The sequence below is a fragment of the Macrosteles quadrilineatus genome, unplaced genomic scaffold (genome assembly GCF_028750875.1).
Source record: "Macrosteles quadrilineatus isolate MER2022 unplaced genomic scaffold, UCM_ALF_1.0 Scaffold_2__2_contigs__length_208266976, whole genome shotgun sequence".
Classification (NCBI taxonomy): Eukaryota; Metazoa; Arthropoda; class Insecta; order Hemiptera; family Cicadellidae; genus Macrosteles; species Macrosteles quadrilineatus.
The window spans coordinates 42,683,753-42,698,925 of NW_026542595.1; the positions used below are offsets into that span (position 1 = coordinate 42,683,753).

Here is a 15,173-nt window from a genome sequence, read left to right on the forward strand (position 1 = left end):
ATTTTTTTGATCTTGTGTTCACCCCGAAAGTAGACCACTGCACTCAATACAGTACTACAACTGTAGTGAAATAATATAAGTTTGGTTCAGTTTAAGTAAACCTTTTTCGATTGTTGTGACGTGATTGTGAAATAGGCCGCCTTGCTTTCCATGATATTTGAATTTAATGCAACTATTAAATAGGTAAGCCTTAAATCAGAAAACATTTTTAGGGGGAGCTAAACGCCTAGTTTTTAGCAAAATTCCCATATAGGGAATAAACTATTACTTAGGTCTCATGATAATACCTGGGCCCAGGACTGATTTACTATTTTTGTTTTGAGATTCCCAGAGGCCAAATAGACCACCCGTTCAAATTCATATATTTACGTGAGTCCGTTAGTGCTTTAGCTATTGCAAAAACCATCCGATTTTTATGTAATTTAGTACAAGAGTGTAACAAGCTCACGAATCATCATGATCAGACCATGGGGACGGGTTTTATGGAGAGTAAAAATTAGTTTTTTTTTTATTTTGACCCTCAAATCGTTAATTTTCCAAACTTCTCTCTAGACCATTTTAAAGAGTTTAAAAAACAAATAATTTTGTGTATTGAAGTGTTTTTTGTTACAGTTATTGGTTAAGGAGAACATTCAAAAAAATTAAAATGTAAAATTCCTATGTTATTTTATGGTAAACTGTTGTAGTTTACTTATTTGTGGAGATATTTTGATAAAACTTGCAAATTTATTTGTTTTATACTTAGATTTTTTTACAAAAAAAAAACGTTATTATTCCCCCCTTCTTCTTTCCTTATTATTCTTTATTATTTCTCATTATTATTTCTGTAATCTCAAACCTAGGTGCTCGTTAATCCTAATGTTATATATTTAAAGTGAAAATCCAATCAGGCAAATGGAAATTAGCTTAGTCTGCAGGATTGCTGCGGCGGGGGTATTTATATATTCTCCCATAGTTTTTTTTTTATTTACATACCAGAATTTTAATAAACGTACGAAATTTTTTTTAAACTAAAGACTGAACTACACCCCGGGTCGATGTAGATGTTTCATTTTTTAAACCGGAAGATACATAAAGTGACAATCATTGTCAACGTGGTTGATGATTTGATTTTCCTCAACATATATACATGACAGATCGTCTGAAATCCTCCATTTCAAAGTCTGTATCTGGAGCAGTGACCAGTCCTTGCATATTAGCTTCGTTTAACCTGCCCATGATAACAACCAAGAAGTGAGGACACTGATTCTACCAAGAAAAGACTCCTAAGAGGGATACCAATATACTTGTGGGGAAAAAAATCCGTTTTCTTATGCTGAAAGATCATGGACAACGAAAGTTTTCGTCACTTTCAACGGCTTTCTTCCTCGGTAAGATTGTGAGTGCCGTGCGTTGCTGCGGAGCAGATAAGACTCATTTTATACTTTTTTTACTGATGCTTGTTGGAGTTAGGTGTCAGTTATATTGCAAAAGTCCATAAAAGAAACATGATTTGGTTCTATAGTTCCGGTAATTACACCCATGGCTTAACTAATCAATTGCACAGTTCTTTTGTTCACTAAAATAGTTTCACGGTACTTTTTGCTTTTTATAAGTACTGTATTAGAATTGCATAAATAAATATTCACATCAAAAATACCTTTGGTTACCGATTGGATTGCCTTGTATTGGTTGGATACTAAATGATGTCTTTATTTATTTCCCGAAATAACGATTACAAATAAATGCCAAAGCAAAGGTCCTCCAAACCAGCTACTGTAAAATACGCTCTACAATAAACATTTCATTTTGCAAGGCAAAGGATATTAAAGGCTTTATTATTTGTAGTTATAATTATTCAAACAGTAATATTAAGCAATCTAACTAAGTACTCTGAGGCAGACTTCTGGTCGTTTCGAAGTTTAAGTCTTAAACTAGTTAAAGCTGGTCTGCCAACTCTGGACCTAAACTTGACGGAAGTCGCTTACGGTTCACTGGTTACACAAGACATGTTTGTTGAATAAACGTCAATTTGTTACGTTAACAAAATTACTAATGTTTTCAAAGGTTTTACCATAGATAAAACATACTCCCTTACATACTCCCTTAGTAGATTTCTCATCCTTATGCAACAGCTGAAGACAGTTTTATTGTTAGTTCTGTACGATTTATGTAGAGGTCGTGTTTTGTTTACAATTTGTTTCCCGTTATTACAGCCATTTAAAACCTCGTTTAACCAAATAATACGATCTAATTATAAACAATAACTCGTCCTCTAGTTATATAACCAAACAGTAAAGCACAAATCAAGAAATTAACCCTAAAATAATAGAAACAAAGTTTCGTCGACACAGCGCCCATGTGTCACGTACATGAACTAGACACGAAAAACGTGCTTCAAAATTTACAATGGGATGAGAAGTCTATTTACTTAAAACCATCCTCAAAACAACTGCAAACAACCCCTTTATGATATGTAAATTGGTCTCTTATTAGTGTTACCGTTTAAAACACTATAATTTGCTTGGTGATATTTGAAAGACGTCATAAGAAAAACTTTAACATCCAGATAAAAGACTGGTTTATACAAATTGCACAGCACTCTACGGATTGTTTTGGGGACAAATCTTTGATTATTGAAAGAATTAGTGTCTTGTACTACTTCTTTCGTCTGACGGAGTGAATAATGGATAAAAACAAATGAAATGTTAACATATAGTCATTTTATAAAAAAAATACATTAATCTCTGCAATTGTTAAAATAAAGTTATATTGTAAAGAAGTGATTTTTTTACACGTCATAAGATCTATTGTGGTTAAACACTATCGTTAAGTTCACTGATGCTTTTGCTGTGCAGAAAACGTAGAAAATTGAACTTTGGTTCGCTGGGCTGTTAGTCGTCATTAGTAGATTACAGTTAAGTTGTAACAAAGCAAGAAGTGAAACCATCAATGTTTTCGAGCTCGACCTTAAGGAACACCTCATAAAAAAAATCATTTTTAAAGTTGCGGTAAGAGAGTATGTTAGTTAAGTAATTTTTACAACTGAGTTGTTCGTCAAGCGAAGCGCAAATATAAGGAGAGTAGGGTTCGTTATAGTGAAAATCGACATTAAAGTAATAACGATTTCATGAATATATAAGAGGAGATTGATAAGTTCATAAGTTGATAATAGTAAAGTATTATATGAAGTAAATAGATTGTAGTAGATCGGAGGCCAGGAAACGTCGGAACCCTATTTACAATTATTTAAAAATGTACAAGTTAGTAAAATTTTTTATAAGATAAGTTGATTGATTTAGATTGATAAGTTAATAAGTTGATAATAGTAAAGTATTATAGGAAGTAAATAGACTATAGTAGATATTCATGTATATATTTATGAAAATAGATTAAGTAATGTTTGTTTCGCTGTCGGTCAGCCATATACTTTATGGCATATCCAGTTCCACCACGAGGAGGCCAGGAAACGTCGGAACCATATTTGCAATTATTTAAAAAATATACAAGTTAGTAAACTTTTGTATAAGATAAGTAGATTGATGTAGACTGATAAGTTAACAAGTTGATAATAGTAAAGTATTATATGAAGTAAATAGATTATAGTACATATTTATGTATATATTTATTAAAATAGATGAAGTAGTGTTTGTTTCCCTGTCTAACTACTTAAAGGAAATATATACAAAAACTACTAACTAACTAAACTAAACTAACTACTAAAAAAAGAAAAAAAATATATACAACAACGGGGACTTTTTATAAGGTAGGCCCCCTATTGTATTGTCAAACTAGAATACTAAACACACAAAAAACTACTTATTTAAAAAAAAAATAACTAAAAGGAAATATGTACAACAACGGGGACTTTTGGTAAGGCAGGCCCCCTATGTACAACTGCCGGTGTTGTCAAGTCACGACGGGGAGTTTTGATGAAGCAGATCCCCTAGCCTACTGCTGGTGTCAAGTCCGGTTTAGAGAAGGAGATCGTCATACACGATGTTCTTTGCGTATGCGATTCCATCTCGGACACGTTCGGGATGGACGAGAACGACAATATGGTCGGGATGTCTGACCCTACTGAGCAAGACGTACAGTTGCCCGTGCGTGAAGCAATCGGTCCATAAATCAACACCGACTGAATCTATTGTCTGACCTTGGCTTTTGTGTCCGGTCATGCAATAGGCCAACATCAGTGGGAACTGACGTCGACGAATACGTAACGGCGAACCCTCGACAAACGCGAACGTAAACGTAATTCGGGGAATTCCGATAGGTTGCGTCTGTCCGGGAAGTCTCACTGTAATCAGACGGTTGGAGATGCCGATTACAATGACTTTAGTGCCGTTGACGAGTCCTTCAGCGATGTTGAGATTCCTCATAATGAGGCAAACAGAGCCGATCTTCAGCCGCAGAACATGGTCTGGTACGCCCTTGCCAGTAGCCGTGTTCAGGAGTTGTACGTCGACATCCAGGCCATCGTCGTTCTCTCTGTCCACTGTGTCGGCGCTCCTCAGCTCGTACAGATGACCGTCAAGGGAGTTCAGGATGTGGTCGTTGATCTCCTTGACGTTCACTATCAGAGTCGAGAGGATTGTGCGTCGCGAACACAGATCAGAGTCGAGTAGGACGTTCGCGGGAAAGACGGAATCGACCAAATCAGTCAAAGACGTCACTTGTCTAATCCCGAGCAGCGGAATTAGACTTTGTTCGTTCCGTCCCTCCAAGAAAGTTGTCGAACTAACAGTACCGTTGCCTACCCCGAGAAGGAAATCTGAATAGACCGTGGAACTACTAGTTCGGTGAGCTGTGGTCAGGGCAAAGATTTTGAAGTGCTGCCAGAGATGGGAGGCCCGAAGTGAAACGCAAACAATGTCAGATGGCGTTCGAGCATTCACGACGACGGGTGCGATCTGGCGGAAGTCACCACAGCAGAGGAAGATTTTACCACCGAATAGCTCACTGGAACGCATGAGGTCTCGCAGGGATCTGTCGAGAACCTCGAAAACGAACCGATGTGCCATCGGTGCCTCATCAAAGACAATAAGCCTTGCGGCTCTGATGAGCTCTGCTCGCTGGGAGCCGTTGGTAATGTTCCAAAAGCCGGTGCCGTCACCGAAGTCGAGCGGCAACCGGAACATGCTGTGTGCTGTAGTACCACCAGGCATGTTACCCGCGGCGATCCCAGAGCTGGCGACTGCCAGTGCAACCTGACGACAACCTCTCACGTATGCGAGGATGACACGAATCAGAGTGGTCTTTCCGTAGCCACCCGGACCGTCGAGGAAAATGATTTTCGACGACGTTCCACTGGCTGGGGCGTTGAGAACGGAGGTAACGTACTCAAATACACGGTGTTGGTCTTCAGAGAGCTTTGGCACCCACTCCTCCACAAACGCTCTCTGTTGATTTTCGCCGTGTAAGAGCAGTTCTCTGCCCAACTCCGTCGTGTCATCGTGTACATCGGGGAGGCCGTGATCTGCGACGCAAGAGCCCTGCCGACGGAGACTACGATCAATCTCGAAGAGACCTAGCTTGTAGGGCAGTTCAACATCGAGAGGATTACGCTCTATGTGGTCCTCGCAGATGGAATCACGGAAAGCATCTCACAGGAGAGCTGCAGGAGCCCCCATGTTGCAGAGGATCACAAAGAAAGAACGAAGTCTTGGGCCAGTCATGAAAGTGGCGGCCTCGCGCAGTGCGTAGTGGTACTCCTGTTCGTCTTGCACCAAGCCGAGATGCCGCGCGACCCCTTGAAATGTGCGGCAGTTGGGTCCACCGCGGGACAGGAGGTCGGCATAACCACGGCAAGATACAGTCATAAGCAGGATACGCAGGTAGTACTGTTCTGTCCTGCTCGGAGAGACCCAAAACATTCTGCACACCTTCTCCCCACGCTGTCGGGCAGTGATAATATGGACGCCGTCTGGGTGCTCGTATATCTCCGCAGTTTTTGGGCGCTTGACATGAACCACAAACGTTTCATAGAAACCCTGATAGGTCACGTCGTCAAACGTTGAAATACGATGCCGGTCAAAGTAGATGGTGAGTTTGGAGCTGTTCCTAGCGGCTGCCTCTGCCAGTTGGCCAGGTCTAAACAGGACGGACTGCTTGCCCTCCAGATGGACGGGAAGACATTCAACGGCCGGCTCAGATTCTGATACTGGAAAGTTTAATAAGCGCCAGCACGCGTCACTGGCACCCACCATTCTCTTCGTCACGTAATGCTGTACCTCATCATCTTGCTTACTGAAGGGAGTAACTGTGACGTTCTGGAGAGATCCTCCCTTCATAAGATATTTGAAGAGGTACTTAATCACGCGGCGAGTAGACGCCAGCTCCAAATTGATGTGGGCCTCGTATTTCAATAAAAGTGCGGAGTTATACGGCACAACCCAGCCATCATGAACGCTGATGCTTCTCTTTCTTGAAACAATTGTCCCCTGATTGGTATAATCTCGCTTGTACTGGACGAATCCCCTCTCGTCGACGTGGGTGGTTTCACAGCAGGGCTTGGGGAAGTATTTGGTGCAGTAACCCTTTGCAGAGTCCCAACAGAGGAAGTCAGTCCTATGATCATTACCACATGGACCGTGGATCATGTGTTTGAGGACCAACTTCCTCAGTCGGCCTCCGGCCTCTTCTTCCGAGGGAATATCCGCGCGGATGATGGAGTCAATTTCGGACGCCTGATCTGGTCCGTCGCCGTCAATCTTGAATACAATATGGGCGTGAGGAAGGCCCCTCATTTGCATCTCGATGACGTAGACGATATAGACAGAGCGTCCAAACATTGCTCCGCTGCGCAGGTCTCGGAGAAGTTCCAGAAATTTGATCCTAAAAACTCTACAAGCAGTGCTAGGGTCACTGCGAGTACCTCCACAAGGGCAAGCTTTCTTGTTTTCCTCCCAAGTCGCGTTGTACGTAAACGTCAAAAAGAAAGTGGGGGAACCCAGGCGTGATACGAATGCCATAGCGTCTTCGTATTTTACTTTCATGTACCTGGGTCCCCCGGTGAACGAACTTGGGAGGTAGACTTTTCCTGCCTGCACCCCACCCTCGCCTCTGACGGTTTCATCACGAGCGATGTCGTTCAAGACCTGCTGTGCATTCCGAATCTCGTCAACCGGCCCCACCCGAAAGGCACTATCGGTGTTCTTCAGCTGCGTAAACTTAATATAACGCAGTTTCTCCTCCTCGTACCTCGCGAACATCTCAACCTGCCAAGCTTGTGAGAGACGGCCTAGGTGAGAGAAGCGAGGTTCAGAAAGTAGGAGGCACCGCGAGTACTTAAATTGAGTCAGTTTGGCACCCTTGTTATCAAGGCGACCAACGTGCCATCCCACAGTGCCTTGCGGGTAGAGTAGGGGATATTGGAAAGGTTCCATCAGTGGGTGTAAAAGATCAATAAATGTAGGTCTGTCATAACCGGATTTCCATATTTGTCAGTCTCCGGGGCTCAGTGTCGTTTTCATCATTGCTGAGCACGGCGTGCACTTCAACGCCTGTCTGCCGATCACCGAGAACAGGGCCATGAGTAGACCTGCTTGTTATTTCAAATGCCAAGTGAGCTGTAACGGAAGGCTCGTTACTCAATCGACGGTAATGCTCAATGTAAGGATTTTCCCTAGACAAAAAAACCAGCAATACCGTCGATGATTTCGGCATCAAGCGATCTACCCATCGCAGTGTTACGGCGCTCTTCGCCATTGTCAATATACAGGCGGGACCGATTCACAAACTGAACGTTCCCGGAACGAGTTGTGAACTTTTGTCCTGGGGCGTCCAGATTGTAGACCTGGTGGTACATTCTTCCCTCGATCTTGAAAAAAGAAAGACCACTGGGATGACGATACCCGCCTGACACTTCGAGCGCGCAGAAAGCAAACAGATCGTTAAACGCACGGGCTCTTTCCAGGAAGTGGCGATCAGAATAAAAGGGCTCTTGCAAAGGAGGAAGTTCGAGAACATTGAAGGCTCTCTCCCCGCAGCAACATTGCTTTCTATTCTTCTCTTCCTCGAAGAGCCGTAATTGACAATGACGACATCTTTAAATGTCGTCAACCCAGAGACTGGCCTTTTCAAGTTTGTAAGGATCAATGTTGTTAAGTAAAGTCCCACTCCAAGCAGACATCGGACCGTCGCTCACAATGAGCCGAGCAATTGGTCGAGGCAAATACCTGAGTTGAGAGAGAACCGGATGTTTCAGTCGAAAAATCTGACTTCTCTCAGTTGAGGCTCCAGGGTGACGACGGTCGTACTCACGAACTGACCTCTCCCTGTGAATTTCAGGGTGCGTTTGATAATATGTGCGCACATCAGTGCGATTCTTCTCTGGATGAGTCTCCCTGTAGCGTTTTTTAGCGTCATTCAATTGCTCATCTCGAGTGGTTGGTAGGACTTTAGGGCGGCCACGTTTTAATTTATTAGGTCTCCCTGGTCCTCTTTTAGTCTGCGAACAGGGGGGCTGGGAGTTGAATGAACTGTCGGCTATTTCTGCTACAAGATCATTGGCAGGTATAGAAAACCTAACAAGTTCAATACTGTACTCTCATACCCACGTGAGACGAATTGGACAGTAAAAGGGAGGCTAGCGATGAAACACTATCACACGCGAAGAGCCTGGCCCTATTTTTTGTCGCATCACTATCTCGATGACGGTTTTCGTTTACGGCATGAGAGTCAAACATGTAGAACTTCTCTTGGCGACGCAAAAATGAAACTGTCACCAATTGCCCTGTAAACAGAAATCCACCGTCGAGAGAATCGCCGGACAGAATTCGTCGCAACACAGACGATAAGGAACTAACAGCCTCATCGTTGCCAGCTTCGCATCTCGAGTACAACCCGCTACTGACATACGATATTTCCTCGATAGTAATACGTTTGTCTGAAATATCGAAATTTCTGGCTAGGTCCTAAGGAAACAAGTACCTATTGACAATGGAAAACTCATAACGGGATCTCGCATACAAACGATCTCCAGTTATGAGTATCTCATTGATGGCATCAGTACTGAAACCATTACAGAAGACCTGCCAAGCCAGCGCACAGGCTGCATTCGCAACGCACTAGGCTAGGATTATACTAGGACGCTGGCGTCCGAGAGGCTAGCGTCCCACCTCGAGCCGAAAAATGACGCGATTTGTGTTGGGATGCTAGCCTCTCGGACTGCCATTTTATTTCAATGTTTAGTCACTTTTTGTTTAGATCTATTTTAACAACATTATGCTTAACGAGTACCAAGGTTTGATGTTTTAAGGGGGCTAATAAAGTGTGTTTTTAGTAAAATACTGTATTATTAGCTTAGTATAAAACAAATTGGCCAAGTATCTATTATATTATTAAAGTGATACAATCAAATTTTATGCAAACGGTTAAGGCCATTTACCAGATAAAAATATAGGCATATGGCACATCAAAATGAAGCTTAGAGTGGTAGATTTGCCGAAAAATATTTATATGGACGAATATCCTAAGGGCTCTGCCCCACAGGCTGATTTCCAAAGGGCTACACCTGGCATGCTTCCAATCAAAGTTTAAATGATTTAATTTAATTTAGTTAATGAAACAGCTGGTCAGTATAATGAACTGGTGTTTGTTTATTTTCTCGAAAAATATGTTTGTGGTGACGCTTTATGTAGATTGAGGAGGGTTATGTTTGGTTTTAATGAAAGGTTGTATACGTTTTGTAAAGTATTGCTCAAAGTTTCATTTTGTAATTTTGTAATTTATATAGTAAGCTACATGTAAGGAGGCTTGACCAAAAATTTAAGAATTGAGGTAAAACATGTCATTCACGAAGCATTAAAAGTAGGGGTGTGAAAGTAAGTAGGTTTACACTTTTAAATCAGTTTATATTTTCAAACTAAATCATAGAGTTGCTGTTTTTTAACACACATCAGCACCACTTTAATAGCTCTCTATGTCACATTTTTTTCCCGTTGCAAAGCACGGGTATAATAGCTTGTAATCAAAATATATCCATACACAAGCAAATTCCAACACTTAACAACATTTTCTATAAGAATAGCATGGCAATTTTTAATATTCTTTTTTTTAATTTTCTCCATAACTAATAACAGTACAAAAACACTTAAATATACTAAATTATTTGTTTTTAAGCTCATTAAAATTGTCTAGAGAGAAATTGGGAATATTTCAGTTTTATGGGTCAAAAATGACAAACCCCCTTTTTTAGCACATAAAACCCCGTTCCCAAGGTATGTTCATGCTGGTTCGCGAACTCATTCAAGTTTATCCCTAAAAGTTTATCCCCTTCACCTTAAAACCAAATTTCTTCAAAATAGGACAAGTTACTCCAGTTATCGCGTTTGACATATATATATATATAATATTTAAATCCATACGAACTGATGGTGTTTTTGGCCTCTGGGGACATCAAAATGAAAATGTAAATCGGTCCCAGGCCTCGGTCTTACCATGCCACCTACGGTAATAGCTTCGAGCGTCCGGTGGCTTTTTTTTTAGCATCCGACGCCTAGCATCCATAGTATAATCGCCCCCCATTTGATTTAATGCCCCGCTAGCGTCCCGGACGCTGGCCTCTCGGACGCCAGCGTCCTAGTATAATCCTAGCTTTTTAGTGCTCTCGCTGAATCTACGATCACCCTGATGGAATGACCCTTCAGCGATACATGAAATACCCCCGCCGCAGCAAACCTGCCGTCTAAGCGAATTTCCATTTGTCCGAATTGATTTTCAATTGATCTATTTAAATAACATTATTAGGTTTAACGAGTACCTAGGTTTGCTGCTAAAAGGAAACTAATAAAGTAGTGTGTTTTTAGTAAAATATTGATAGCTTACTATAAAATAAATAAATTTGCCAACTTTGATCAAAATATATCCATAAACAAGCAAACTTCAACATTTTACAATATTCTCCATAAGAATAACATGGGAATTTTAAATTTACCATTTTTTTAGTTTTCTCCGTAACCAATAACCGTACAAAAACACTTTGATATACTGAATTGTTTGTTTTTTTAAGCTCTTTAAGAAGGTTTAGAGAAAAATTGGGAAATTTTGTGTTTTGAGGGTAAAAAGTGAGAAAAACCCATATTTACCCCATAAAACCCCCTATAAAACCCTGTTCCCATGGTCCGATCATGCTGGATCGCGAACTCATTCAAGTTTATCCCGCCTTACACCTTCAAACCAAATTTCATCAAAATCGGATAAAAATTACTCAAGTTATCGTGTTCACGGACACATATATATATATATATAAATCTATATATATATATATCTATATATATATATATATACATATATAAAAATTTGAACGAATGGTGTTTTTGGCCTCTGGGGACATTAAAATGAAAAAGTAAATCGGTCCTCGGTCCCGGGCCTAAGTCTTACCATGAGACCTACGGTAATAGCTACTTCCCTATAGGGAAATTCGCTAAAAAAAGCCATGTCAAATCAAATCTCGAATGTATATAGTTGAGAAAACTTGACACAGTCGATAAAGAATGGAATATTCAAGAAATTTTAACTAAAAATGTTATCATGTATAGTCAAATCAAGTAACCAAAATAAGAGCGAGAACCAAATCGGGTTATTCTTCATTTAAGAATAACATGGGGCTGGTAAAAGCGGTTAAGATCTATTGTGGTTAAACACTATCGTTAAGTTCACTAATGCTTTTGCTGTGCAGAAAACGTAGAAAATTGAATAATGTCAATCCCAATCAAGTATTGAATTTATTTGTTGAAAATGATTACAACTATTATACTTTAACTAAAATGATTGTACATTGGCCTACGGAAATTATTCGGTAAGCAAAACACGATGTGCACGTACCTGAAGTATAACGGAGACTGCGTCATCGTCCTCATCGTCTCGTCTCCAGGGTTTGACCTTTGTACCATTGGACCTTTGACTTCTGTCCTATTGATTTTAATATTGTTGCTATGTTTACTTTACAAAAAAAAGTAAAAAAGTTATTCCTTCGACTTATAAAAATAAAACTTATTCTTCTAAAAAAAATAAACACTTGTTAGGTTACTTCACCTTTTAAAACATTTCCCTTCCAATATAAAATAAAACACAAATCACTCATCATCCTGGAAGGGAACTTCATTTTTTGTAGATTTAATTTATCGGACGCTCTTCGAGTCCTTAGGGACCGCCTGATAGCATCTGATTTCTGGTTACGTTATTTCAGGCAAAAACAACTCTTCGTGTTCCTCTTCTTTTGTTAGATTCTTCCTTAGGTGATCAGCGTGAACAAATCTTGTGCGGTTTCCTTCCTTAATCAAATAGGTTACGAGACTTATACATTTGATCACTTTCCCGGTAACCAGTTCACTTTTTCCTTCCTCACCGAGCGAACAATGATGTTTTCACCTACTTCAAATGTTCGTGTTGAGTCTCTACGGGTATCTGCACTGTTCTTGATTACTTCTTGATTCCGATTCATATCTGCTGACAAGTTCAGCTTCAGAAGACTCAATTGGGTCCTTGGTTTAATTTTCAAAAACATTTCTGAAGGTGTGCATCCAGTAATACAATGAGGAGTGTTTTTATAGGTAAAGAGAAAATTGTCTATTTTGTGTTGGATGGATCGATTAGGTTGATTTTCGTTGTTAAATATGAGCAAGAATGCTAAGAGAGTCATTTTTTGTATCTTCAACAAAAGGGTCCAAGTGAAAAATATAAGTATCTGTAATGACTCAAAAACTAATGTTTATAAATATAGTCATTAGGCCTAATTAAATTCCAAACTAAATCTTGTTATATTTTCAATAATTATTCATGTTCATTGTTAATATTAGTAAAACCATATTGTCTCAACATACATTATAATTCATAATCAAAATTTATTCATTGGCTTACCAAATTATTTTATTCAAAAACAATCCCTACAATTTAAATACCATGCATCTGAGTTCAAGATTACAATCAAAATTCAACCATGTTTTTAAATATGTGGACCCCACAATTTAAAAATGTTTTACAACAATGAACAGAGAGAGTGCAGTTAAGGCATCCAAGAAAAACATATAGACACTATTAATTGTGATAAATAAATTGTTTAACTATTTAAATTATAAAATAAAGTGTTGTCAAAATATCCAAATTAACTGAAGAAAGAATAATTTAGGCCTTCATATTCAGAAGAAAATTATTATTATAGAAGATCGGTGAGAAAATTCCATTTATTATTAGCTCAAACTAATCTCCAGGATCTATTTTGGGACTAAAACCACCTCCATATTTCAAATATTAACAAAAGAAAAGAAAAATTAATCATCTTACTAAAATATTGTTTCCAAATTATTATTCAATCTACATCTTAACTTATTGCCTTCCATAAGTTGAAAGAAATCTTTTGATTCAGCCAGCACGAATCCCCATCCCTTGAGAATTTTTGTAACCACTTATTTACCATTAAAAATTGTATTTAATAACTCCTGTCATGCTCAATAGATATACAATGGAGTCGGAAATCAAACTTTTGAAGACAAATTTGTACTGCGGTCAATATAATTTATCTTTGCTCACCTACTAAATAATATCACACATAGTTACTTTTGTTGCTTATAACGATAAATTTCTTTATTTTAGATCAAAACACAAGGAATCTTCAAAGACTTCATTGAACGGAAATGATGGAAGTTCTTCTAGCTGCAGCCGTCAGTCTCAGTAAGATATACTCAATCTCAACCAGGTATGTTGTTATTAACTCAAACTCTGTTCAGGACTTGTGTTTCATTGCCAATTGCCATAACACATATGATGTAAAATATAATAAAGTACCTATTTAATATTTGAATGTACAAAGTATAACCAACTACGTTTTACAATATTGTCATAACTTTTTATATTAAAGCGTAACCTCCATATGCACTGTACCACATTCCATCTGCAAATATAAATCTACGTACTAATTATATCTACGATAATTATCTGGAGCACACCATATTTGTCGGAAGGGACGCCAACAGATGCTCTATCTCCTCAAGGCTCTGAGGCTCTGGATTCGGACAATTTCTTTGGCCCAGCAGTAAATGAAATTTATTTTGAAAATGAAGAAGATAATAGTGTAGGCCTATTTTTTATATGAAGATCCTCCAACAACATTCATTTCCGATAGTTCTGGAAATCCTCATATCGAGCAACATATCCAAACAGACGACACTTTAAACAACTATCCATCTCCAAGTGAAGATCTGGAATGCGCTAATGTTGCTGGCATTACAAGTAAAGCACAATTTAACTGATTTAGCTTTAAGAGATGTTGCAGAATTGATTAATGTTTGATTAATTGATTAATGTTTATTTAAAAGGAGTCATAAAAAATAAATCTATCTATTTACAAAACAAAATTTTGAAGCAGTATGAACATGATTATCAAATCCACCACCTGTGCTCAAAATGTAAAATCTATGTAGGGATGACATTAAGTCTTGAATTCTGCTGCTCATGCGGACAAATTACGCATGTAAAAGCGAATACCTCTAATGGGAATTACTTTATTTACATACCACTGAAAGGACAGCTAAGGGCAATCATTGAGGATGAATACCTATATTCAAAAATTGAGGAAATCATGAAAATCAGTACTAAAGAGTCAGATACTAATATAGAGGATAATTATGATGGTGTAAATTATAAAAAGGTAATGAACACCCCCAATGCAAGTCAACAAGGTTTGCATTTATCTTTAACCTTCAACTGTGATGGTGTACCCGTCTTTAAATCATCAAAGTATAGCAAGTGGCCTGTATTAATTACTTTGAATGAGCTGCCACATAACTTGAGGAACAAAAATATCATGGTTTGTAGCTTATGGTTTGGGAAAGGAAAACCTGAAATGGCAGATTTATTTTGAATCCATTTATTTCGGAGATGGAATATTTTGAAAGAGAAGGTATATTGTATAACAATAAAGCTCAGAAAGTATCACATCAACATTCTTTTTTCCACCTCCTAATGTGTATTTGTGATTCTGTAGCACGACCTCTTTTCCAGAATATTACACAATTCAATGGTTGATGCTATTGTTTACACCCTGAAGACATTATTGTGAAAGGACATGGATATAGCAGAGTCTACCCATTTTAACCTGATACTTTCAAACGCTCCAAAGAAGAGTGGAAACAGTTGCTTTAAGAGTTGAAGCAACTAAAAGGAAGGTCAATAGAATAAAAGGGAAATCTAGC

General features: G+C 38.8%; 1 protein-coding gene across 1 annotated transcript; it reads right to left on the reverse strand.

The window, feature by feature from the left end:
* Window positions 1-3,953: 3,953 nt before the first annotated feature.
* Window positions 3,954-7,367, reverse strand: LOC128984116 (uncharacterized). The gene is made up of 2 exons (XM_054403399.1): window positions 5,590-7,367; window positions 3,954-5,487 (listed from the first exon to the last, which is right to left on the reverse strand). Exons 1-2 carry the CDS (start codon window positions 7,365-7,367, stop codon window positions 3,954-3,956), a joined length of 3,312 nt encoding a protein of 1,103 aa, XP_054259374.1.
* Window positions 7,368-15,173: the final 7,806 nt, after the last annotated feature.

Excerpts from the sequence above, each read along its gene's own strand:
- LOC128984116 (XM_054403399.1), bottom strand. The coding sequence starts at position 7,367 with ATGGAACCTTTCCAATATCCCCTACTCTACCCGCAAGGCACTGTGGGA. Across the intron at positions 5,488-5,589 it reads GGGGCTCCTGCAGCTCTCCT|TCTCCGTCGGCAGGGCTCTT; the intron begins GTGAGATGCTTT and ends GATTGATCGTAG.